General features: G+C 41.8%; 1 protein-coding gene across 7 annotated transcripts in view; it reads left to right on the top strand.

Moving 5' to 3' along the window:
- PPP1R36 (protein phosphatase 1 regulatory subunit 36) overlaps positions 1-23,931 on the top strand; it is a 42,604-nt gene extending 18,673 nt beyond the window's left edge. For 3 of the 7 annotated variants that reach the window (XM_004011047.6, XM_042252610.2, XM_012181830.4), the window contains 4 exons: positions 2,965-3,007; positions 3,335-3,513; positions 3,603-3,794; positions 4,319-7,429. In XM_004011047.6, coding sequence (XP_004011096.1) covers positions 2,965-3,007; positions 3,335-3,513; positions 3,603-3,794; positions 4,319-4,502 — 598 coding nt within the window. In that variant the 3' untranslated portion in view covers positions 4,503-7,429. Of the gene's footprint in view, positions 1-2,964; positions 3,008-3,334; positions 3,514-3,602; positions 3,795-4,318; positions 7,430-16,250 lie in introns of those variants that run through there. The other 4 variants (XM_060418170.1, XM_060418172.1, XM_012181833.5 and 1 more) reach the window with 4 other exon arrangements.
- Positions 23,932-25,246: the final 1,315 nt, after the last annotated feature.

The raw sequence follows: 25,246 nt of genomic DNA on the forward strand, positions 1-25,246 counted from the left end.
GGTGATGCCATCTAACCATCTCATTCTCTCCTGCCCCCTTCTCCTTTTGCCTTCAATCTTTCCCAGCATCAAGATCTTTTCCAATGAGTCAGCTCTTCGCATCAGGTGGTCAAAGTATTGTAGCTTCAGCTTCAGCTACAGTCCTTCCAAGGAATATTCAGGGTTGATTTTCTTTAGAATTGACTAGTTTGATCTCCTTGCTGTCCAAGGGACCCTCCAAAGTGTTCTCCAGCACCACAGTTGAAAAACATCTGTTCTTCAGCTTTTTTTATGGTCCAACTCTTACATCAGTACATGACTACTGGAAAAACCATAGCTTTGACTATGCGGACCTTTGTCAGCAAAGTGATTTCTCTGCTTTTTAATATACTGTGTAGATTTATCAAGAATAAAGTAGCTAGGCCAAAGCAGAAACTCAGTTGTGGCTGTGTCTGGTGGTGAAAGTAAAGTCCAGTGCTGTAAAGAACAATATTCCATAGGAACTGGAGTTGGAGTTGAAAGGGAAAATGTAACAAATCTAGACAGCTCCCTAGTGTCTTTTCCCCTTCTTAAAAGGACACTAATCCCATTATGGGGCCACATCCTCTTGACCTCATCTAAACTCAGTTATCTCCCAAAGGCCCCATCTCCAATTATCATCACTTTGGAGGGGTTTTAAGGGCTTCAACATATGAATTAGGGTGGGGGAAAGACGCATTCTGTCTATGACAAGGTTAAAAAAACACATACTCTAAAAAACATTTTTAAGTACATTTTTATTACATTGTATTTTTTTATACAAACTTTTAAAAGAACTCATGTTTATAAGTGATTGCCTCAGTACATTTCCTGGAGATGTTGGTCTTTCTGCCATTGCGGGCAATGTCACCTGCTTTGGAGAATAATCAGTTTTTTAGCTCACTACCCTCATTCACATAACAAATTTTATATAGGCCAAATTGCTGAACAATGGATATTGAGTAAAACAGATTATAACATGACTTTACCAGAAAAAGTTATTAATTGGACATGGATGTTGATTGTGTCCTTGCATGAAGTTTATATTGCTCTTTTTGGTTGTTTTTATTTAGAGAAGATAAGGACAATGTTTTTGCCAGTTATGAGTTATGACCTGATTTTAACATACCATTCTTTAACTTCTTCCTGCTGTGAAGAAGCTTCTATTCTCCTGTGTATTTTCTGACTTTTCTTTCTAATGTATGCATACTTAATGTTGGACTAGACACCTTCTACTGTTTATCTCTGGAGATAAAGATTTCAGTAGAACCAGTAATTTAGCGGCTGTTAATTTAGTGCTTTCATGATTCTTGAGAAGTAGGAGGACATGTCTTTCTGTTCCAAATACTGCTGTGAAATACTGATATTACAGAATCTTCAGCAAAATTTTGATGAACTTGTTGAGTAAAACTGCTCTGTGTTTTCCGGGATAAGTAAGAAGACCCCCAAATGGCACAAACCCATAGAATTGGATCTGATCTTTGGTTATGGCCAATTCTGGCTCCAACCCCACCTCTCCCTGGAAGGTATGCCCTCCTCCTCTGCTGTCAGTGCAGCTGTCCCCTGACCGGTGACCAAAGAGACTGGCGGTGGGGATGGGAATGGGGAAAAAGGGGCTTCTTTGAAGCTCAGGTGCTTAAGTCATCTTTAAGTCCTTCTCCCCAACCCTTACCTTCAGTCACTTGCACCAAGGCCTCTCTTCCCTCCCCCAAGCACATGCCTTTGAAATTTCTCTTCCCTTGTACAGAGCAGGCCTCGACCATCTTTTAAACCTAAGGCAGCAGGGGGCCTAGTGGGAACACAAGTTTTTTTTTTCTCTCCCCAGCCCAGAACCCCATATGTCTGGCTCTAGGCTTTATACCCCTGCAGGAATGACTGAAAATATGATTTGGTTTAGAGCTAAGAGTCTCATTTAGCAGGAAGGAAAACGAAACCATGTAACAGACCATGGCAGCCTCTGAGTTTACCAGCAGCCTGGCTTCCCCTCTTTCCTTTGGATTCCACCCTCACAGGTGAATGTCAGGCCTCTTTGTTGACCAGCGTGGCAGCCACTTACTGCCTGTGGCTACTGAGTGCTTGGAATGTGGCTGACCCACATTAATACGTGCTGTAAGTGTGAGATATGCACTGTACAAAAAGTTTAAAAGTGAATAAAATAACTCACTGATAATTTAAAATATTGATTATATATTGAAATGATAATATTTGGGAGTAAAATAAGTATATGATTAAAATTAATATCACCTGTTTCTTTTTACTGTGGCTCCTAGAAGGTTTTAAGTCACATTTGTGGGTTGTATATTTCTGCTAGATTACACTCTTATCAACCTGTGTCTGTTTTGTTTCTGATTCTTTTTGCATCCAATAGCCATAACCGCTGTTTGAGAATTTTTTTCTTTATTTTAAACTCAGTCTCTAGTTCTTTATTTCCATTCCTGCTAATGCCTTGTGTTGTTACCTCTTCACCACCATTCCCGTCTCCTCACCTCCCTAACATACACTTTACCAGATATATTTGGAAGAATATGTTTCCTCGTTGGCTTGTTTATCCTGAATTAATACTGATTGTGTATATCTTGAATTTCTATTAATTTATTTTAGCTTTTTTTTATGAGTCCCACTTTATTTTTTTAATAAAGTGTAGTTAATTTACAATGTTGTGTTAATTTCTGCTGTACAAAGTGATTCAGTCACATAAACATCATTTTTCATGTTCTTTTCCATTATGATTTATCACAGGATATATTGATTAACCAAACACCAGGGCTTTTGATCTGGGTAACCTAGGAAGTTGAAGCAAAAGACATTGGCACTCATTCACAGTGCCTTTTTGATAGCATTTATGTGAGTAAATAGTTATGAGACCATTGGTAATAATCTGCAAAGAGGCCTTTTGAAGATAAAGGATTGCCTAGATCACTGAAATATTGAACTTCCCTTTCAAAGTTGTAATTTGTTTTATTTCAGGGGAAAAATATCAGATACACAAAAAGACTGGAAATTCTTTGAGGTGAGTCACTTACCTTTGGGGACTCTGCTCTTTGACATGAAACATGAAGTATAGCAATAACCAATAGTTATTTTTCAGGCACATATATTTAGTAAATATCTTCTAGAAAGGATACTAATAAGCTGTGTGCCATTCCTTAAATCTTTGGTCTGATTTTCCTCCCGCAAAAATGAGGACGTGTATAAGTTCCCACAGCTCTGCAGGCATGTGGAGAGAGTGGCTCATCTTGGTTTGCATCTCCTTAGCAGTGTTCCATAGACAGGAGTTTCCCATGTCATTTTTCATGTCATAGCTGTGGACTGTGATTCTTGTCTGTGTCTGTTGTAGTCCTTTTATACATTCTGTACATACGTAGCCTGGATTGTCTTCCGACGTCAACACTTCACAGAGATTGAGGAAGAAATAGGAAGGCTCTTTCGTTCCAACATGTTCAACATTCCTCGAAGGAAGCGTGAGGATGAAGAGTCAGGAGGGGAAAAGAAGCGCATGACTTTCGTACAATTCAGGTATGACCTTTTGACTCTCCTAAGTTCAAGGATGTTGCTAGGAAACAGGATCATGTGACCTGAATGTCATCCCTGCTTCTCCCTGCCAGGAGAATGATGGCAAAACGCCCAGCGATTAAAAAAGCAATTAACATGCGCTCTCCAGTCATGTCCACTCTGCTGCCCTCTCTCAGAGAAAAAGCTCAGAATGTCTCTCAGAAAAAGTACCGCCAAATAGGTGCGAAATTCCCAGCCCAGATGCAAGAGCCCAGGGAAACTCTGGACTCTTTGCACATGCCAATGTAAGTGGCCCCAGGGGAGAGGGAGAGACGGAGTGTTGTGTGTCACTTCCTAGTTGGGACCCAGGAGGGGCAGGGGCTCAGACACAGTGCTTCTGCCAGAAAGTTGAACAAAGGTGGAAACACACTCTTCCTACCATCCCTGGCTCCTGTCCATCTGTTTTCTTTCCAGATCAGCTCTTGGTATACGCATGTAGGCTAGAAAAAAACTAGAAAGTTATACTAGACTTCAGACAGTTTTAATTTGGTGAAGTAAATAGCAGACTTTGTAAGACTCAGGTTTTCCCATTAGAAGAATAATCTTTGGGAAATGTATGCAATCTTGCGAGGTGTCAAGTTTTTGGACCCATATTTGAGACTACAGTGGTGATTCATAGAAATAGGGAAAGCTTAAAAAAAATAGGTGCATAAATTGTGTGTGTGTGTGTGTTTATCAGTCTTAGCTTTATACACATACAAAGCACAACCATATGCCTTAGTCTTTGACCTCAGCAAAGATTCATCTATACCAATAATTCTTTCTACAGAGTTGGCATCTTGGGGGAGCCTCGATGTCAGTTCAACCCCCATACCCTTATCCCCCTTGATCCAGAAGAAAGCATGAAGTCTGGAAAACCGTCTTCCCTGATAGAAAGAAATAACATGAGGATTCAGGATACACTGGACTTAGTCATGAGAACACTGTCCTCTCAAACAACATTCCCTAAATAATCTATACATTCCACTTCTGTAGTTAATTCCTATATTTGAAGTAAACTACTTTGACTTAATCACTTTATATAAGACTAGTATTTATTATTAAACTTTAAAGCTTATCCAAATTATTTTGCTAAAAGTTCAACAGTAGACTAAAGAATTCTAGGAAGCTTTTGAAAAGCTCATTTTCCTATATTTAATCATTTACTTTGTTAATTATTTACTTCCTTGGCTTTACATGACTGTTTAGAGTAATGTATTAGGACATTTGACTTTTTATATTGCTCAATGAACAATGCAAAGAAGTAGAAGAAAACAATAAAATGGGAAAGACTAGAGATCTCTTTAAGAAAATTGGAGATATCAAAGGAACATTTCATGCAAGGATGGGCATGATAGAGGACAAGGATGGGCATGATAAAGGACGAAAATGATAAAGACTTAACAGAGGTAGAAGAGGTTAAGAAGAGAGGGCAAGGATATACAGAACTGTACAAAAAAGGTATTGATGACCCAGATAACCATGATGGGGTGGTCACTTACCTAGAGCCAGACATCCTGGTGTATGAAGTCAAGTGGGCCTTAGGAAGCATTACTACCCATAAAGCTAGTGGAAGTGATGGAATTCCAGCTGAGCTATTTAGGATACTAAAAGATGATGCTGTTAAAGTGCTGCAATCAGTATGTCAGCAAATTTAGAAAACTCACCAGTGGCCGCAGGACTGGAAAATGTCGGTTTTCTTCCTAATTCTAAAGAAGGGCAGTGTTAAAAAATGTTCAAAAGTGAAAGTCACTTAGTCATGTCCGACTCTTTGTGACCCTGTGGACTATAGCCTGCCAGGCTCCCCGTCCCAGGAGTTCTCCAGGCAAGAATGCTGGAGTGACTTGCCATTCCCTTCTACAGGGGATCTTCCCAACCTGGGGACTGAACCTGGGTCTCCTGCATTGGAGGTAGATTCTTTACCATCTGAGACACCAAACCACCAGACAACTGGGCTCACATCCTATGCTAGTAAAGTGAAAGAAAGTGAAAGTCGCTCAGTCGTGTCCAACTCTTTGCCACCCCATGAACTGTACAGTATATGGAGTTCTCCAGGCCAGAATACTGGAATGGGTAGCCTTTCCCTTCTCCAGGTAATCTTCCCAACCCAGGGATTGAACCCAGGTCTCCTGCATTGCAGGTGGATTCTTTACCAGCAGAGCCAACAAGGGAAGTCCAAGAATACTGGAGTGGGTAGCCTATCTCTTCTCCAGGGGATCTTCCCAATCCAGGAATTGAACTGGGGTCTCCTGCATTACTGGTGGGTTCTTTACCAACTGAGCTACCAGGGAAGGCCCATGCTGGTAAGGTTATGTTCAACATCCTTCAAGCTAGACTTCAGCAGTACTTGAATGGAGAACTTCCAAATGTACAAGCTGGGTTTAGAAAAGGCAAAGGAACCAGAGATCAAATAGCCAATATTCACTGAATCATAGAGAATTCCCCAAAAACATTTACTTCTGTTCTATTGACTGCATGAAAGCCTTTGACTGTATGTATCACAACAGAGTGTGGAAGGTTCTTAAAGAGAAGGAATACCAGATCATTCTTACCTGGCTCCTGAGAAACCTGTATGTGGGTCAAGAAGCAACAGTTAGAACCTTACATGGAACAACTGACTGGTTCAAAATTAGGAAAGGAGTATGACAAGGCTATATATTATCACTCTGTTTATTTAACTTATATGCCAAGTACATCATGCAAAATGCTGGGCTGGATGAGTTACAAGCTGGAATCAAGATTGCTGTGAGAAATATCAACAACCTCAAATAAGCAGATGATACCACTCTAATGGCAGAAAGTGAGGGGAACTGAAGAGCCTTTTGATGAGGGTAAAAGAGGAGAGTGGAAAAGCTGACTTAAAACTCAACATTAAAAATATGAAGATCATGGCATCTGGTCCCATCACTTCATGGCATGTAGAGGGGAAAGAGTGGAAATAGTGACAGACTTTTTTCTTCTTGGGCTCCAAAATCACAGGCTGGTAACTGCAGCCCTGAAATTAGAAGACCCTTGCTTCTTAGAAAGAAGGCTATGACAAACCTGGATAGCGTATTAAAAAAACAAAAAAAAGAGCAAAGACATCACTTTGTCAACAAAGGTCCATATAGTCAAAGCTATGGTCTTTTTAGTAGTTATGTAAGGATGTAAGACTCTGATGCTGGGAGGAATTGGGGGCAGGAGGAAAAGGGGACGACAGAGGATGAGATGGCTGGATGGCATCACCGACTCGATGGACGTGAGTTTGAGTGAACTCTGGGAGTTGGCGATGGACAGGGAGGCCTGGCATGCTGCGATTCATGGGGTCGCAAAGAGTTGGACATGACTGAGCGACTGAACTGAACTGAAGGATGTAAGAGTTCGATCGTAAAGAAGGCTGAGCACCTTAAAAGAATTGATGCTGTTGAACTGTGATGCTGGAGAAGGCTCTTAAGAGTCCTTTGGACAGAAAGGAGCTCAAACCAGTGAATCCTAAAGAAAATCAATCCCGAATATTCATTGGAAGGACTGATGCAGAAGCTCCAGTACTTTCCACCTGATGCCAAGAGCCGATTCACTGGAAAAGTCCCTGATTCTGGGAAAGATTGAAGATAAAAGTAGAAGAGGGAGGCAGAGGATGAGATGCTTGGATACCATCACTGATGCAGTGGACATGAACTTGAGTGAACTCTGGGAGATGGTGAGGGACAGGCAGGCCTGATGTGCTGCAGTCACAAAGAGTAAGACACAATTTAGGAAATGAACAACAATTAGGACGTTTAGCCAGTGTTCTAGTGGACTAGTGAAGAAACATTCTGTTTCTTCATTTTTGAGTTCCTTTTTGTTTTATGAGAGAGAGTAATTGGTATATCTGAAAACGATATATCATAAAAAGGCAAAATAAAATATTTTTAACATTAAATCTCTTTCTATGGCTATATTATTATTGGCATTGGGATATAAAGTACATCTGACTCATTTAAAGGCCTTTTAGCATGTACATTTCATTCATTTTTTCATTTGTTTATTTAACAAAACTTATGTTTCAAGCCCCTGCTCCATCCACAGCCTTGTGCTGGCTTATGTAAGGAAAAAAGATCATCGAGACAGAGACCATATCCTCTGGTCTGGGTAGTAAAGAGAGGATTAGTAAAACACATGCCTGCTAGTGATACAACATTGAATGAGTTAGAGACCTTTAAAGAGGTAAATCCAGGTGCCCTTTGAGGACAGATCAGTAGAGCCCTCACTTCCAGGGGAATTGGGCTTCCCTCATAGCTTAGTTGGTAAAGAATCCACCTGCAATGCAGGAGACCTGGTTTTGGTCCCTGGGTTGGGAAGATCCCCGGAGATGGGAAAGGCTACCCACTCTGGTATTCTGGCCTGGAGAATTCCATGGACTGTATAGTCCATGGGGTGGCAAAGAGTGGGACACAACTGAGTGACTTTCACTGTCAGTTTTCACTTTTCCAGAGGAATCAGGAGCGTTCAGATTTTGAAATTGGTGTTGCGGGGACGGGGTGGCACTAAACAGGAGCCTCCTGTCAGAAAAAAAGACAGTGTGCAAAGGCACAGAGATGAAAAGGTATGTCCTGTGACCAAGGATGGCAAGAGTCATGGGTGTACAGGGGGAGGGTGTGTGAGGCAGAGAGGAGGAAGAGCAGACTGCAAAGGGGAGCCAAGCCCTGCGTGCCTTTGCAGGGAGCCAATTGGAGGAAGCTGTGTTTTGACCGCTGATTGTATACAGTATTATCCTTTAAAAAGTCCTGTAGGAGTTTCACCAACTAAAACAACTGGTGAATTTACCTTCCCGTGGCCACAGGTTTATCCTCAAATTTCAAAAGTCCTCCTTTTTGCATTTAGCTAAAGGTTCCCCAGGTTTAATATCAAGAGCAGAGGAACAGCAGCTCCAGCCTGTTGATCATGTGGGGCATCTTCTGTGCAACACACAGCCTGGCTTCACTGTCATCCCTTATGTTCCAGATCAGCTCCAGTTACTCCTGTTAAAATTGCAACGTTTTTCTCAAATAAGGATCCTGGGGCAGGGGAAAGGTGGGGAGAAAAGAAAAAAATCCTGAACTAACCCCTGTGGAATTTTTTATTTACACAGAGAATTTGGTTATAATGCACTGTGTCATAACAAATTTTTACCTGGAACATGTTGACATGGTTTTATTTTTGTGGTTTTTTTTTTTTTTTTTTTAAAGTAAATCCTGGGAATTTTGAGACTTTTATAACTGTCTTACTAAGGCACTGGGCTTTTTTTTTTTCCTCCTGCCTTCTTTCTGACCTGTGAGGCTTTATTGTCCTTCATTTATTAATTCCTTCCATTGTTTATTCATTTTTTTCATTCACTCTGTGCTAGGTACCATGTTTGGTGCTGGGAATTCAGTATAGAAATGATACAGCCAGTTCTGACTTGGAATTGACAGTCTTGGGGAAGAAAGACAGGGATCGAATATTCAGATAACTGATTGCAGTGGTGGGGAATGCAAAAGAGAGGTCATCTGGTTCCAGCACGACTCAAGTGGTTGTTGGCAGGACTGAGTTCCTGGCATGCTGTTGGCCCGAGGCCTTCCTTGGTCCTTTTCCATGGAAGTCCCTCCAAAAGAAGCTTACAGCATGCCAGCTGACTTTATCATTGTGAGCAAGTGAGAGAATATGTGCAAGCAAAAGAGTGAAGTTGGGTCCCCGCTTTACACTGTATGTAAAATTTAACTCAAGTAAACCGTAAGCCTAAATATAAGGGCTAATATTAGAGAACTCTTAAAAGGTAGGAGTAATTTTCCTGATCTTGGGCTAGGTAATGGCTTCTTAAATATGAATAATATCAAAAGCATAAGCAGCCAGAGGAAAATTGATCAATTGGACTTCATCAAAATTAATAACTTTTGTGCTTCAAAGAACATTAAGAAAATTAGGGGGATTTCCCTGTTGGTCTGGTGGCTAAGACTCAGCACTCTCAGTGCAAAGGACCTGGGTTCAATCCCTGCTTGGGAAACTAGATCCCACACACTCCTACTAAGGCCCAGTGAAGCCAAATAAAAATAATAAAATAGAAAATTAGGGTAATGATTGTACCACAATTTCTGAATATACTAAGAAAATGGAATTACACATTTTAAGGATGAATTCATGGCATGTGAATTATATTTTTTAAAAGCTGTTAGTAATATATAATTCAATATATACATTGTTTGTTTTATCAATAAAGCTGTTATAGAGAAAAATGTGAAAACACAATCCACAGAATGGGAGGAGATATTTGCAACTCCTATATATGATAAGGGTCTAGTATTAAGAATGCATAATAAACTCTTATAATTTGACAATAAAAAGTAATTCAATTTAAAAATTGGCAAAAAGTTTGAATAGAGATTACTCCAGAGAAGATGTACAAGTGGCTACTAAGCACATGAGAAAGCACTCAACATTTTTAGTTGTTAAACTGACAGTGAAATCTTACTTGACACCCACTAGGATAGCTATGAGCAAAAAGCTAGAGAAAAACAAGTGTTGATAAGGATGTGGAGAAATCAGAATCTTTACAACATTCCTGATGGGAATGTAAAGTGTTGCAACCACTTAAGAAAACTGTCAGTTCGTCAAAAAGTTAAGCATATACCATGTGATCTAGCATTCCACTCTTAGGTATATACCCAAGAGAATTGAAAACATATGTTTACATCAAAACTGGCCCACAGATATTCAAAGAAGCATCATTCACAATGGACAAAGAAGTGGAACAAACCAAATGATCAACAACTAGTGAATAAATAAACAAAATATGTATATCCATGCAGACCCCATAGACGGCAGCCCACCAGGCTCCCCCATCCCTTGGATTCTCCAGGGAAGAACACTGGAGTGGGTTGCCATTTCCTTCTCCAATGCATGAAAGTGAAAAGTGAAAGGGAAATCGCTCAGTCGTGTCCGACTCTTCACAACCCCATGGACCACAGCCTACCAGGCTCCTCTGTCCATGGGATTTTCCAGGCAAGAGTACTGGAGTGGGGTGCCATTGCCTTCTCCGAATGAAATATTATATAGTCATAAAAAGGAAAGCTACAAAGTGAATGAAGCTTGAAAACATCACACCAAGTGAAAGAAGCCAGACAGAAAAGGCAACATATTCTGTGATTATAAAGGTATGAAATGTCCAGAATAGGGAAATCCATAAAGACAAGGTAGATTAGTGGTTGCCAGACACTAAGGAGAGGAGGGAATGGGGAGTGACTGCTAGCAGGGTTTCTTTTGGGGTGATTGTAAATGTCTTGGAATTAGATAATGCTAATTTTACACAACTTTGTCAATAGACCATCCCTGATAAAAGAGTTAATTTTATGGTATGTGAATTATATCCTAATTAAAAGAAGGAAAGTCTGAGAAATTGCTACGTGGTGACTAAATCTAATCTAGTATCCTGGATAGGATCCTGAAACAAACATCAAAAAAGGATATTATGCAGAAACTAAGGAAATCCTAATGAAATATGGATTATAGTTAATTATAATGTAGCCGTATTGGTTCCTTAATGTACCATGGACTTTTCTGGTGGCTTAGTGGTAAAGAATCCGCCTGCCAATGCAGGAGACGTGGGTTCCATCCCTGGGTCAGGAAGATCACCTGGAGAAGGAAATGGCCATCCAACCCAGTATTCTTGCCTGGGAAATCCCATGGACAGAGGAGTCTGGTGCTCTACAGTCCATGGGGTTGCAAAATAGTTGGACACAACTTAGCGACCAAGCAACAGTAATAACGAATGTACCATACTGAGATGTTAATCATCAGAAACTGGATGTAGGGATACAGGAATTCTCTATATATCTTTGCTACTTTCCTTTAAAACTCTTCTAAAATTTAAAAACTGTTTTAAAAAATCGTTCAGCAGATACTTATGTCAAACCTGACGTGGGCATAGAGCTGGACCACGTATGGTCTTTATTCAGGTTGCTTTCTGGACAAAAGTGGAAGGATAAGATAAGCACATGTATAGAATGGAGTCGAGAAGTCAGAAGTCAAAAAACACAATGCAATAGGTCTTAAAGGAGAGAGCCTTTAATTCAGGTCAGGAGATTGGGAGATGAGCATAGAGCATTGGTCTTGGAGCACATCTTCCAAGACGCCTGGAAGATGAGAGGGGTCTGGATAGGCAGAGATGGGGTGGGAGTATCAAGGGGTATTTCCTGGGATTCTCACAGTGTTCAGACCCGAAAACCAGGTGGCAATGGGGCCTTGTGCAGTTAAGCTGGGCTGTGGGCTTGGTTAGGGAAGCAGTGAAGACTTCTTCATGTAGGAAAGATCATGTTATTTCTTAACCTTTTCCAAGGACTCCGAAATGTTTTCTATTCAGTCTTTGTTCTCAGGCTGACCCCTGCAGGCTCCTGTAACATTTGAACCATCACCGTCTTCTAGGATTCAGCCTGGCCAACCATGTCAGCATTTCCATTCTTACCTCTGTTTTGTGCTTCAGTTCCATCATAGATACAAATCACCCTACTTAGAACTTCGCATATGGCATTCTGGTCTCTAGCTAATTTTTTTTTTTTTTTGCTGCTGCACTGCAAGGCTTACAGGATCTCAGTTCCCTGACCAGGGATTGAACCTGGGCCCAGAATCCTAATCACTAGGCCACCTGGGTGTGCGTGCTAAGTTGCTCAGTCGTGTCCGACTCTTTGCAACCCCATGGATTGTAGCCTGCCAGGCTCCTCTGTCCATAGTTTCTCCAGGCAAGAATACTGGAGTGGGTTGCTGTGCCCTCCTCCAGGGAATCTTCCTGACCCAGAGATCAAACCCATGTCTCTTATATCTCCTGCATTGGCAGACGAGTTCTTTATCACTAATGCCAACAGAGAACTCTAGCTAATTTTTTTACCAAGAAAGAAAAATAAATTTGCCTCTTTCAGGACCATTGCCCTTCGGCTCTCCTCCCTCTGAGCAAGTTTCAGGTTGCAGAAAGCAAGCGGTTTCAGGGTGAAGTATGCCCATGTTTTTGAAGGGTGTCTCCAGAGCAGTCTGTGTCTGGCAGCGGGTTTGCTGTTCTCTGCCTAGAGTTTCTGTCTGTGGGGCAGTGCCTGAGGCAGTCTAGGTGGGTGAGCCATGCCAAGTGGCTTGATGTCCTGTACCACTTGCTTTGTACCTTGACCCCTCTCATCCTCTTTGTACAGAATGGTTTGATCTCATTTCCTTTACTTCTCCTGTCTCTAACACAGAGGCCTGAGCAGAGCAATAGGAGAATGCCCTGGGGCCCAAGAGCTCAGGTCACATTGAAACCTGGCACAAAGATGGCCACCCACACCTAGGACCTTTGCAGGGAACACCTGTCCCACCCCAGCTGGCCAGTGTCAGAACACTGGAGCTATTTAGAGTCAAAGTCTATTTGTAGTTGCCCCATATCAACCTGTACTTCTTCTAGGAATGGTTTTTAATGCTACCACCTGCCTAATTTACATAATTAATCCTTGTTCAGGACAAAAAAAAAGAACCTTAGAAAACACAAAGAAAAAAAATGCCCATAATCTCATCACTCAGGATAACTCATCATTAATGTTTAGGTAAACCTCCTTTCAATCATTTGTGTGCATATATGTACAAACAAAAATGAGGTCATGCTGTGTACCCTTGTCTGCAACCTCCCTCCTACACAAAGTGATACATCTGAAACATTCTCCTGTGTCAGCCAGTACCCATCTAAAACATTTTAATTATTTACTTTTAAAATATTCTATTGTTTTGGTTGCGCTGGGTCTTAGTTGCAGCATGTGGAACCTAGTTCCCTGACCAGGAATTGAGCCACCAGGGAAGTCCCCTTAAAACATGATTTTAATTACCCTGTGGTATTCTGTGGTAGGGCTTCCCTGGTGGCTCAGTGGTAAAGAATCTGCATGCCAATGCAGAAGATGTGGGTTCGATCCTTGGGCTAGGAAGATTCCTTGGAGAAGGCAATAGCAACCCACTCCAGTATTCTTGCCTGGAAAATCTCATGGACAGAGGAGCCTGGTCGGCTACAGTCCATGGGGTGGAAAAAGAGTTGGACACAACTTCGTGGCTAAACAAAAATGATCTATGGTATGAATAGGTCACTGTGTCCTTGCCCCTCCCCTACTTTCTTGTACACATACTGGTTTTTTCCTTAGGACAAAGGCCAGCGAATGACATTGCTGCCTCAAATATCACACACCTTCTCTAGACCTTATGATTGCCAAATTTCCTCCCCAAGGCCATCCCTAAAGCATGCTACTTCCGTCTGCGTATGAAAATACTCACCCCTCACCTGGGCATTACCACTCCTTTGAATCCTTTCCAATGCTATGGTAGTGAAAAATGCAATCATATGTTTGTTCTAATTTACATTTTTCATTACTTCTTGGAAGGAAAGTTATGACCAACCTAGATAGCATATTAAAAAGCAGAGACATTACTTTGCCAACAAAGGTCTGTCTAGTCAGGGCTATGGTTTTTCCAGTGGTCATGCATGGATGTGAGATTTGGATTATAAAGAAAGCTGAGTGCAGAAGAATTGATGCTTTTGAAGTGTGGTGTTGGAGAAGACTTCTGGGAGTCCCCTGGACTGCAAGGAGATCCAACCAGTCCATCCTAAAGGAGATCAGTCCTGGGTGTTCATTGGAAGGACTGTTGCTGAAGCTGAAACTCCAATACTTTGGCCACCTCATGTGAAGAGTTGACTCATTTGAAAAGACCCTGATGCTGGGAGGGATTGGGGGCAAGAGGAGAAGGGAATGACAGAGGATGAGATGGCTGGATGGCATCACCAACTTGATGGACATGAGTTTAGGTGAACTCCAGGAGTTGGTGATGGACAGGGAAGCCTGGCGTGCTGCAATTCATGGGGTCGCAAATAGTCAGACATGACTGAGCGACTGAACTGAACTGAACTGAACTGAAGGATGAATAGTTCTTCATAATGGTCATTTGTGCATCCCCTTTTCTGATTTATCACAGAAATAATTTGATGTATGAATTTCTTGGAGTAAATGCATTGCCCAACCCAAGGAATTATGTTCTAGTATCAGATAATAAAAATAACAGTATCTTATCATAAATTCTAGGTCAAGGTGAATGGTCTCTAGGTGTTTGTTCTTAATTGATAAAATCTATTTGTCCATCTTCTGACTCAGAATCTCAGAATGCTTTGCAGTTCCCAGTTAAACCTGTTGAAACACTTTTTTAGGTACTTATGATAGGAGCTCCATCTGCCTCAGTAACTTCTGACCCACCAGCCTGGTACACTGCTGTGCTGTGTGGGCTCAGTTGTGCTCAACTCTGACCCCATGCTCCTCTGTCCGTGGGATTTCCCAGGCAAGAATACTGGAGCAAGTTCCCATTTCCTTCTACAGGGAATCTATCGCACCCAAGATGGAACCCACATCTCCTGTGTTGGCAGGCAGATTCTTTACCACTGAGTCTCCTGGGAAGCTCCCCAGGCTGGTAGTGATAGGAGAAAAACAATATGAACACAAGAACCTGATCATTAACCTATTAATATCCTTTGCTTATTTTTCTATTAATGGACTCTGTTTTTCTTTTATTGATCTGTCATTCTTTGAAGAAATTGCAAAAGTTCCTGTGAGGAAAACAGTTCACAAAAAGCTGTTGAGTTCAGTTCAGTCACTCAGTCATGTCTAACTCTTTGCAACCCCATGAACCGCAGTACGCCAGGCCTCCCTGTCCATCACCAACTCCCAGAGTCCAGTCAAACCCATGTTCATTGTGTCAGTAATGCCATCCAATCATCTCATCTTCTGTCGTCCCCTTCTCCTCCTGCCCCCAATCCCTCCCAGCATCAGGGTCTTTTCAAATGAGTCAGCTCTCCAAATCAGGCAGCCAAAGTATTGGAGTTTCAGCTTCTACATCAGTCCCTCCAATGAATACCCAGGACTGATCTCCTTTAGAATGGACTGGTTGGACCTCCTTGCAGTCCCAGGGACTCTCAAGAGTCTTCTCCAATACCACACTTCAAAAGCATCAATTCTTCTGAGCTTAGCTTTCTTTGTAGTCCAACTCTCACATCCATACATGACCATAGGAAAAACCATAGCCTTGACTAGACACACTTTAGTTGGCAAAGTAATGTCTCTGCTTTTTAATATGCTATCTAGGTTGGTCGTAACTTTCCTTCCAAGGAGTAAGTGTCTTTTAATATCATGGCTAGAATCACCATCCACAGTGATTTTGGAGCCCAGAAAAATAAAGTCAGCCACTGTTTCCACTGTTTCCCCATCTATTTACCATGAAGTGATGGGACCAGATGCCATGATCTTAGTTTTCTGAATGTTGAGCTTTAAGCCAACTTTTTCAGTCTCCTCTTTCACTTTCATCAAGAGGCTCTTTAGTTCTTCTTCACTTTCTGCCATAAGGGTGGTGTCATCTGCATATCTGAGGTTATTGATATTTCTCCAAGCAATCTTGATTCCAGCTTGTGCTTCATCCAGCCCAGTGTTTCTCATGATGTACTCTGCATATAAGTTAAATAAGCAGGGTGACAATATACAGCCTTGACGTACTCCTTTTCCTATTTGGAACCAGTCTGTTGTTCCATGTCCAGTTCTAACTGTTGTTTCCTGACCTGCATTACAGGTTTCTCAAGAGGCAGGTTAGGTGGTCTGGTATTCCCATCTCTTGAAGAATTTTCCACAGTTTATGGTGATCCACACAGTCAAAGTCTTTGGCATAGTCAGTAAAGCAGAAATAGATGTTTTTCTGAAACTCTCTTGCCTTTTCAGTGATCCAGCGGATGTTGGCAATTTGATCTCTTGTTCCTCTGCCTTGTCGAAAACCAGCTTGAACATCTGGAAGTTCATGGTTCACATATTGCTGAAGCCTTGTTTGGAGAATTTTGAGCATTACTTTACTAGCATGTGAGATGAGTGCAATTGTGTGGTAGTTTGAGCATTCTTTGGCATTACCTTTCTTTGGAATTGGAAAGAAAACTGACATTTTCCAGTCCTGTGGCCACTGCTGAGTTTTCCAAATTTGCTGACATATTGAGGGCAGCACTTTCACAGCATCATCTTTTAGAATTTGAAAGACCTCAACTGGAATTCCATCACCTCCACTAGCTTTGTTCGTATATGATGCTTCCTGAGGCCCACCTGACTTCACATTCCAGGATGTTCAGCTCTAGGTGAGTGGGAGTGATCACACATTTATGTTTATCTGGGTCATGAAGATCTTTTTTGTACAGTTCTTCTGTGTATCCTTGCCACCTCTTCTTAATATCTTCTGCTTCCGTTAGGTCCATACCATTTCTGTCAGATAGTAAAATCCCATGTGTGTAAAAACCACATATCATTATATATGTTGAAAGTCTGGAAGAAAAGAATTAAATTACTAATAGCGATTCTCTCTGAGAAGTAGGTTTATGTGTGACTTTTCTTGAAACATGTTTTTTTTCTGTTTTTTTTAAAAATAGATTTTTTTTCCCAAAAGTGTCCCTGATTTCTTACAGAGTGATGACATCTACCTCATCCAGCAGAGTACAGTGCAGAGTGCTCTGGAGTGTCTAGAGCATAAGTTATGAATAGGTAATCAGTCACAAAAGGAGAAAGACAAATGACCAGTGTGACAGGGTATTCATTCTCACTACTGATTGGAAGTATAAATTAGAACATATGATTCCATTTTCACTTCTAGAATTGACAAAGAGTCCAAGAAGTGATAATGTTTAATCTTGGCAAGTGGGTGGGGAAGTAGGCATTCTCATACACTGATGGGAGAGTATACTCCGGTATGAGCCTTCAGAAGGCAATTTGGCAGTAACAGATTACCTTTTGAGTATATTTGTGTATTTTGTGTATACATTTAGGGCTGGTTCAGGTATCTGACTCCTTCATGTCAACTTGTGATGGTGTTGTCCATCACTGATTTAAAACTTATTTAAGTGTGGATACTTCCCTGGTGGTCCAGTGGTGTAGATTTCACCTTCCAATGAAGGAGGTGAGGGTTCGATCCCTGGTTGGGAGCTAAGATCCCACATGCTTCTTGACCAAAAAATCAAAACATGAATGAGAAGCAATATTGTACCAAATTCAATAAGGACTTTAAAAAAAGTCACTTCCAAACAAAAAAAAATAAAAGCTTATTGAAGGGTGAAACTGTCTTTCCATGCAACTCTGTGACCAGAGAAACACTTCAGAAGTGCTTTTGAGGATGCTTATGATAGTGATAAAATAAAGAACTTTTCTTGAATTTATAGACAGTCATCAGTCATTTACTGATAATCTACTCAGGGCTCAGGGCCTTGCAAGGTTTATCAGGGACTCAAGTATAGCGTAAACTTCTTGTCCTCAGGGCTGACCTACAGAGTCAGGACGAAGCTTAATAACAACAGCAGGGAACACGCAGGTAGGGTGAAATTGTGACCTGGAGACTACAGGCTCAGCAATGAGTCAGCTCAGAATCATCTGTGCAGAAACAATGAGGATCCTGGAGAGGAGTGGAAACTTCTCGTGTCCACTGGTCTCTCCACCTCCTCCTGAACCAACGCTCTTATGAACACTCTTATCAAGCAGCGTGGCTACTGCATTTGAATTTGCCTCTTTTCCAATACTTGGACCACCTGATGTGAAGAATTGAGTCCTTAGAAAAGACCCTGATGCTGGGAAAGATTGAAGGCAGGAGGAGAAGGGGACAACAGAAGATAAGATGGTTGGATGGCATCACGGACTCAATGGACGAGAGTTTGAGCAAGCTTTGGGAGTTGGTGATGGACAGGGAAGCCTACAGTCCATGTGGTCGCAGAGAGTTGGACACAACTGAGCGACTGAACTGAACTGACCTTTTCCCTGGCAGGCATTGCTTTCTTTCACAGTGTACCTCATGCATGCATGCTCAGTTGTGTCTGACTCTTTGTGGCCCTATGGACTGTAGCTTGTCAGGCTCCTCCGATTCTCCAGGCAGGAATACTGGAGTGGGTTGCCATTTCCTCCTCCAGGGGATCTTCCCGACCCAGGGGTCAAACCCACGTCTCTTGCATCTGCAGGTGGACAGTTTACCACTAGCACATCTGGGAAGCCAGGTGTAACTCAGGGCAACCCAAATGGTTGATTGAGGGAAAAACTTCTCTGTATAGAAATATTTCAGGTAAACAATGTAGAAGGAATGATAGAGTTAGAATCTTACCATCTTGCAAAACCTTAATGGAATAATGAGTCCCCATAATGATTATCAGAAGTGGTTAACATCATGAGAGACACCTGGTCCTCAGATGCCCAGATGGGAAGATACACCACCACCTATGAGGTGTTCCTGCCAAAAAACAAAACCCAAAGCAGATTGAGCCTCTATATCTAACATTTGATTTATAGGAAATTCAAGGGAGGAGAAATATGCTAAATAGTAGGACAGAGTTTGCATCAGAAAAATTTTAAATGCATGAAACTCTACAGAAAAAAAATACCCCTTTTTAAAAAACTTTAGCTTGTATTGGGGTATAGCTGATTGTGCGAGTCCCTGGGTGGGAAAGGTCCCCTGGAGGAGGGCATGGCAACCAGTATTCTTCCCTAGAGAATCCGATGGACAGAGGAGCCTGGCAGGCTGCAGTCCATGTGGTTGCACAGAGTCAGACACAATTGAAGCGACTTAGCACACAAGTTTCTGGTGAACAATGAAGGGACTCAGCCATACATATACATGAAAAATAACCTCCATAAATGAAAAGGGTAATAAAGGAAGGGGAGAGAAACTTTAGGTTAAAAAAAGAGACTTAGAAGACATCTAAGGTCCTTGCTTGCATCCTAATTTAAATAAGACAATTAGTTTAAGAGACACATACTATATATAATGTGTGTATACATATGTACATGTACAAGGGAAATTTACTAAGGAGATATTTGATATTGAAGAATATTTGGTAAATTTGTTTTGGTGTTATTGTTTTCTAACACTCCCTCCATTTTTAGAGGCATTAACTTAAATATTTATAGAAGGGGGAAAAAAGGCAGGCAGTGGAAAGGAAATCGAGAAAAAAACAAGCAGGTATCAACTCTCTGTATGTGACTCCAGGGTGATTTTTATACCATCTTCCCCAGTCCTGTTACTTTACGATGAGTGCAGACCAAACCATGTGTGAACCACCAAAACATACCCTCCAGAAAAGGAAAGCAGTAACAAAAAGCAGTGAATCAATGACATGCCCACACAGCAGGGATCAACCTGAGACCCTGCCGCAGCAGGGCAGTGGGTTTAGAGCTGCTTCCTCCTTCAGCAGCGTGAGTTCTTCCCTGTGACTTCCCTGAGCCCACTGACTCTGGATCAACGTGCAGCTTCCTCCCCGCACGCTGCTGCTTTTACTAATGATCTCCTCCCCCACATGCAGCCTTTTTCCTTCACACACATGCCTCAGCATGGCCGATAATCACACACTGATGCAGACCTATGAGGCACAGATGGAGCATTTGCTTGAGGACTGGAGAGTCTTGTGTTGCTGTGCACGGAGAAGAAAGCGCCAGGAGCCCTGAATGCCATCGGGCGCCGCACACTAACACGTACCCATTAAAGAACAAGTGCGTGGGTTTTAGAGCTGGAGAAAACTTTTTTGTTAGTTCTCACAGCAAACCAGGAAGAATGGGGGTTACACTGCTGGCTTTTCAAGCCAGGATCCTGAGTTACAGAGGTGTTGTTACCAGTTTAGAATTGTCAGTTTGTCTTACTAAAGCATTGCTTTTATTTTATTGCATTTATTTATTGTTAGTCACTCAAGTCATGTCTGACTCTAGCCCTCCAGGCTCCTCTGTCCATGGGATTCCCCAGGCAAGAATACTGGAGTGGGTTGCCATTCCCTTCTCCAGGGGATCTTTCTGACCCAGGGATTGAACCCAGGTCTCCTACATCCCAGGCAGATTCTTTACCGTCTGAGCCACCAGGGAAGCCCAACTCATTGCTTAATTATTTCACAAATATTTGTTGTGTACTTCTGCACAAAGCCCTAAGGATACTTCCATGACAAGGCAGACATAGTCTGTGCCCTTCCACAGAGTTGGAGCCCTCTCCTGACAGAGGATGGATTAAGAGGGAGTTAGCAGGGAGTTAGGGAGAAGGCAATGGCACCCCACTCCAGTACTCTTGCCTGGAAAATCCCAAGGACAGAGGAGCCTGGTCCATGGGGTCGCTAAGAGTCGGACACGACTGAGCGACTTCACTTTCACTTTTCATTTTCATGCATTGGAGATGGAAATAGCAACCCACTCCAGTGTTCTTGCCTGGAGAATCCCAGGGACAGCGGAGCCTGGTGGGCTGCCGTCTGTGGGGTTGCACAGAGTCAGACACGACTGAAGTGACTTAGCAGCAGCAGCAGCAGGGAATAGATGGTTTGTGCTCTGTGGGTTGTGGCAAGATGTTGGGACTTTATCTAATTGGGATAGGAATCAGATGGAGAATTTTTAGGCAAAGGAGTAATATGATCCATTTCATTTGAAAGGATTGCTGTGGCCACGGTGTGGAAAACGGGGCTGGAGTGGAGAATGGAGAGTGAAGGCTGGGAAGCCCATTAGAGGCTACAGAGGCGGCCCTGGAGAGGGAAGATGGCCACTTGAACTAGGGATGGGTTCCGGATAAGGAAGGGGTGACAGGATTTGATGGGCTGGATGTCAAGGATGAGAAAACTGAAAGCAAGGAAACCTCTAAACTTTTTGACCTGAGCAATTGGGTGTTTGGTGCTTCCACAGGGGAGAGTGTACAAGGAATGGGTTGAGGGCAGAAATCTTGAATTCTATTTGGGAATGTTAAATTGGAGATGTCAACCAGCCATCTATGCAGATATGAGTTGGTCTTTGGATGTAGAGATCAGGAGTTCTGGGAAGAGCTGGGGATACAGATTTGGAGGTACCTGGCTGTGGGCCTGGGTAAGATGGCCTAAGGAGAATGAAGCTGGAGAAGACAAAGGACCAGCTTAGATCACTCTCCAGCTGAGAGGGGTTAGAGGAGGAGCAAGCAACATGCAGCAAACCCTTCCATGCTCCAGCCACAAAACTCAACTTCAGAATGTGCCACCAGCCAGTGAGGCAAGAGGAAAAGTCATGGAAGACCAGAGGAGAAATTGTGACATGAAATAAGCAGGCAGCTGGGTAGAAATGCTGCAAAGGAATCAGAGGACAAGAGAGAGGCGACCGTCAGACTTGGGGACGGGGAGGACAACTGTGCAGACTTAAGGTGTGGAGCCCCCTTGAAGTGGGCTCAGGTGGGAAAGTGGATAGTGGATACTATGAGCATGGGAGATGCAAGGTTTGCTGTGAAGGGGAGGAAAGAAATGCGGCAGCATACGTGAGGAGAGGCAGGACCAAGGGGGTGCAGTTTTATTGTTGGATTCTCTTGGATTTTGGCTCTTTAGAGACAGGAGATGGGCTGAGGGTGGGAGATGGAGAATGGAGTCTGGAATGTGTCTGATACAGACTATCCTGTAGAGGAAGGGGATGTTTGTAGGAGCTGAGACCTTGAGGGCTGGGATGTGAAGCAAGGGTTGGGGGTTGCTCTTAATAGGAAAGGCACCTGGAGTCACGGGAGGGAAATCAGAGGGTGTGACATGCTTTCCCCAAGTTCTTTTGATTACCTTAGATGCCCAGAGCCCCCTTCTGTGTGTACTACTTGAGCAAGGTACAGTCTCTGAATTTTCAGTAGACTAACTTAGCAAAAACACTTAGCCAAAGTGCATTCTAAATGGTGGACTTTCAGACACTGCATAGGAACGGAATACATAGCTGCGCTGGGAAGTCTTTTTGGTTTCCCTGAAGCCACACTTTTTGGGTGATCATCTACTCCACTTCTATGTAAGACCAGCTGGGAAAGTTGTATCATTTTTTTTCTCTAAGATTTCTTAACCAAGTCATGGATCATCAAGGATTAAAAAATTAACAGCACCTGAGCTCTGAGTCAGCTTCAATTCTGTAGATGTTTTTTTGTGCCCTGTAGGTTCTATTTTAAGATTAAGTTCATTTTTCTTCTAGAATTGACTGCCAGGGAAAAGACAGTCTCTTCTAAAATTCTTCTGTGATTTCTTTCATCACAGAACAAGACTATTTAACTTATCATGGGTTCCTCTTTATCTTTTGCTTCAAGGAAGCACAGAAATAAATTTGCTGCTTAATCATAAGAACTTAGAGCTTCAGTCTCTCAGAGTATTTTTGTCTATCTTCCCAATTTTGTGTTGCTTATATCTTTTCTTTTGTTTCTTTTTAAAATTAAATTTTAAAATTTTGAAATTTTGTGGCAGGTTTACATGAATTTGTAAGAAATAGTACAGAGGGATCCTGTGAACCCTTTACCCCGTTTTCTCAGTGGTAGTGTCTTGCACATTATAGCACAGTTTCACAACCAGGATACTGATATTGATCCAGTCAAGATACAAAACATTCCATTCCTTACATTGCCTGTTTATCACCACATACCTCTTTCCTGTCCCCACCCTCAGCCCCTGACAACCATTAATCTGTCCTCCAGTTCTATAATTCTGTCATTTCAAGAATATTATATACATGGAGTCACACAGTAGCTAACTTTTGGGCACTGGTTTTTTTCACTCAACATAATTTCTGGGAATTCATCCAGGATGTTGCATGTATCAATAATGCATTCTTTGAAGCGCTATTTACAATAGCCAAGGCAGGGATGGATGAATGGATAAAGAAGATGTGATATATACAATAGAATATTACTTGGACATAAAAGGAATAATGCCTTTTGCAGCAACATGGATGGACCTAGCGTTTATCATATAAAGTGAAGTAAGTCAGACAGAGAAAGACAAATCCCATATGATATCACTTATATGCAGCATCTAAAAAAATGATACAAATGAACTTTTACAAGACAGAAACTATTTACAAAACAGACTCTTCTGTAAAACTATTTACAAGACAAAATAAATTTATGGTTATCAAAGGGGAAAGTAGGAGAGAAAGATAAATTAGGAGTTTGGGTTAACATATATACATTACTATATATAAAATAAATAATAAGAACCTACTGTATAGCACAGGGAACCCAGCTCAAGGCTCTGTAATAACCTATATGGGAAAGAATCTGAAAAAATTAGATATACGCAAATATATAACTGAATCACTTTGCTGTACACCTAAAACCAACACAACATTGAAATCAACTATACTCCAATATAAAATGAAAATAAAGAAAACTAATTTGTTTCTTTTTATTGCTGAGTCATATCCTGTGATACGGATGTACCACAGCTTGTTTATTTCATCCTTCTAAGGACATATGAGTTGTTTCCAGCTTGGAGCTATTACAGATGAAGCTGCTATCAACATTTATGTACAAGTTTTTGTTTGAACATAAATTTTCATTTCTCTAAGCTTATACTTTTTATAATTAATTGTATCAGATCTTTTTCTGTGAGTGGATAGTATACAATCATAAGTAAATAAAAGACCATCCACTATTTTTGTATCGTGATTGTTGTTATCATGTTATTATCCTTCATCTTCCAACTCTTCTCATGGCCTGGAAGCTTGGCAGAGTTATATAGGGTGTTTGCAGGTCCAGTGGAGACTGAATTCTGATATGTGTTCTCTACTTCTGGCTTTTTGTGGCTACTATGAAAGTCACTGCGCGGGTCTTCAGGTAGGGTTTACTTCTTCTTCGTCTCTCCAGGATTCTGGTCGACATGAACCGTATTTGGTTTTGAGTTGCTTGCTTAGGAAAGGCTCAGAGATATGGCTGGATATTCCTTCATGTGTGTAGGCAATTGAAACAGAAGTCCTAAAAGATGCAGGTACAACTGACTCCTAAATCACTTCGTCTGGACTCTTACATTTGAAATTAAGATAACAACTTCATAACACCATGGTTTTATACAAATCTCTGCTAAACAGAATGCTCATGTTAAAGAAAGAGGCAGAAATGAATCTACCATGAAACCCAAGCCATGTGTTTTTGTTGAAGCCACATTCAACCAACCATAATGGAGGAATGAAGGGTAAAAACGCATGTGTACCTGTTCGTTTCTGAGGCTCTAAAGTGACACAGACAGTAGATACAATTCTCACCCTCTCTGCCTATATTAGTCTAATACCTGGCAATTAAATTCCTTTTTTTAATATAAATTTATTTATTTTATTTAATTGGAGGTTAATTACTTTACAATATTGTATTGGTTTTGCCATACATCAACATGTATCCGCCACAGGTAGACACGTGTTCCCCATCCTGAACCCCTCTCCCTCCTCCCTCCCCGTACCATCCCTCTGGGTCGTCCCAGTGCACCAGCCCCAAGCATCCAGTATCATGCACTGAACCTGGGCTGGCGACTTGTTTCAAATTAAATTCTATTTGCTCATTTATTTCATTCAACATTTTGTTCCCTCTGTGCCAGGGACTGAAGTGGGGACTGGAAATTGGGAGATTAATAAGATGCTGTTCCTACGCTCATGGGGATCACAGTCCACTGAGAGGGAAAGGTGATGTCAAAAGATGATGTGTGAAGTGCTATCCCAAAGTCTGCAAGTGGTGCGGTGCCAGCAGCAGCCTCCAGTGACCAGGGGTGGTGGCAGCAGGGGGCTCGCTGGACTGGTTCAGCAGTGTAGTCTTGTCTGTGGTTATGGCTGGTTGCCCATTCTTTAATTCTTGATATTTTCTGAGTCTTCTTGGTAATTTTACCTAATATGCTCCTAGTAAATTCTCTTTCTACTTGAATCAGCCAGCGTTGGTTGATAGACTGCTTATTTCAGGTTATTAGGAATCCCTCCAGGATTGTTTTATGAATGAAAAT

This window comes from Ovis aries, chromosome 7 (genome assembly GCF_016772045.2).
Source record: "Ovis aries strain OAR_USU_Benz2616 breed Rambouillet chromosome 7, ARS-UI_Ramb_v3.0, whole genome shotgun sequence".
In the NCBI taxonomy this organism is placed as follows: domain Eukaryota; kingdom Metazoa; phylum Chordata; class Mammalia; order Artiodactyla; family Bovidae; genus Ovis; species Ovis aries.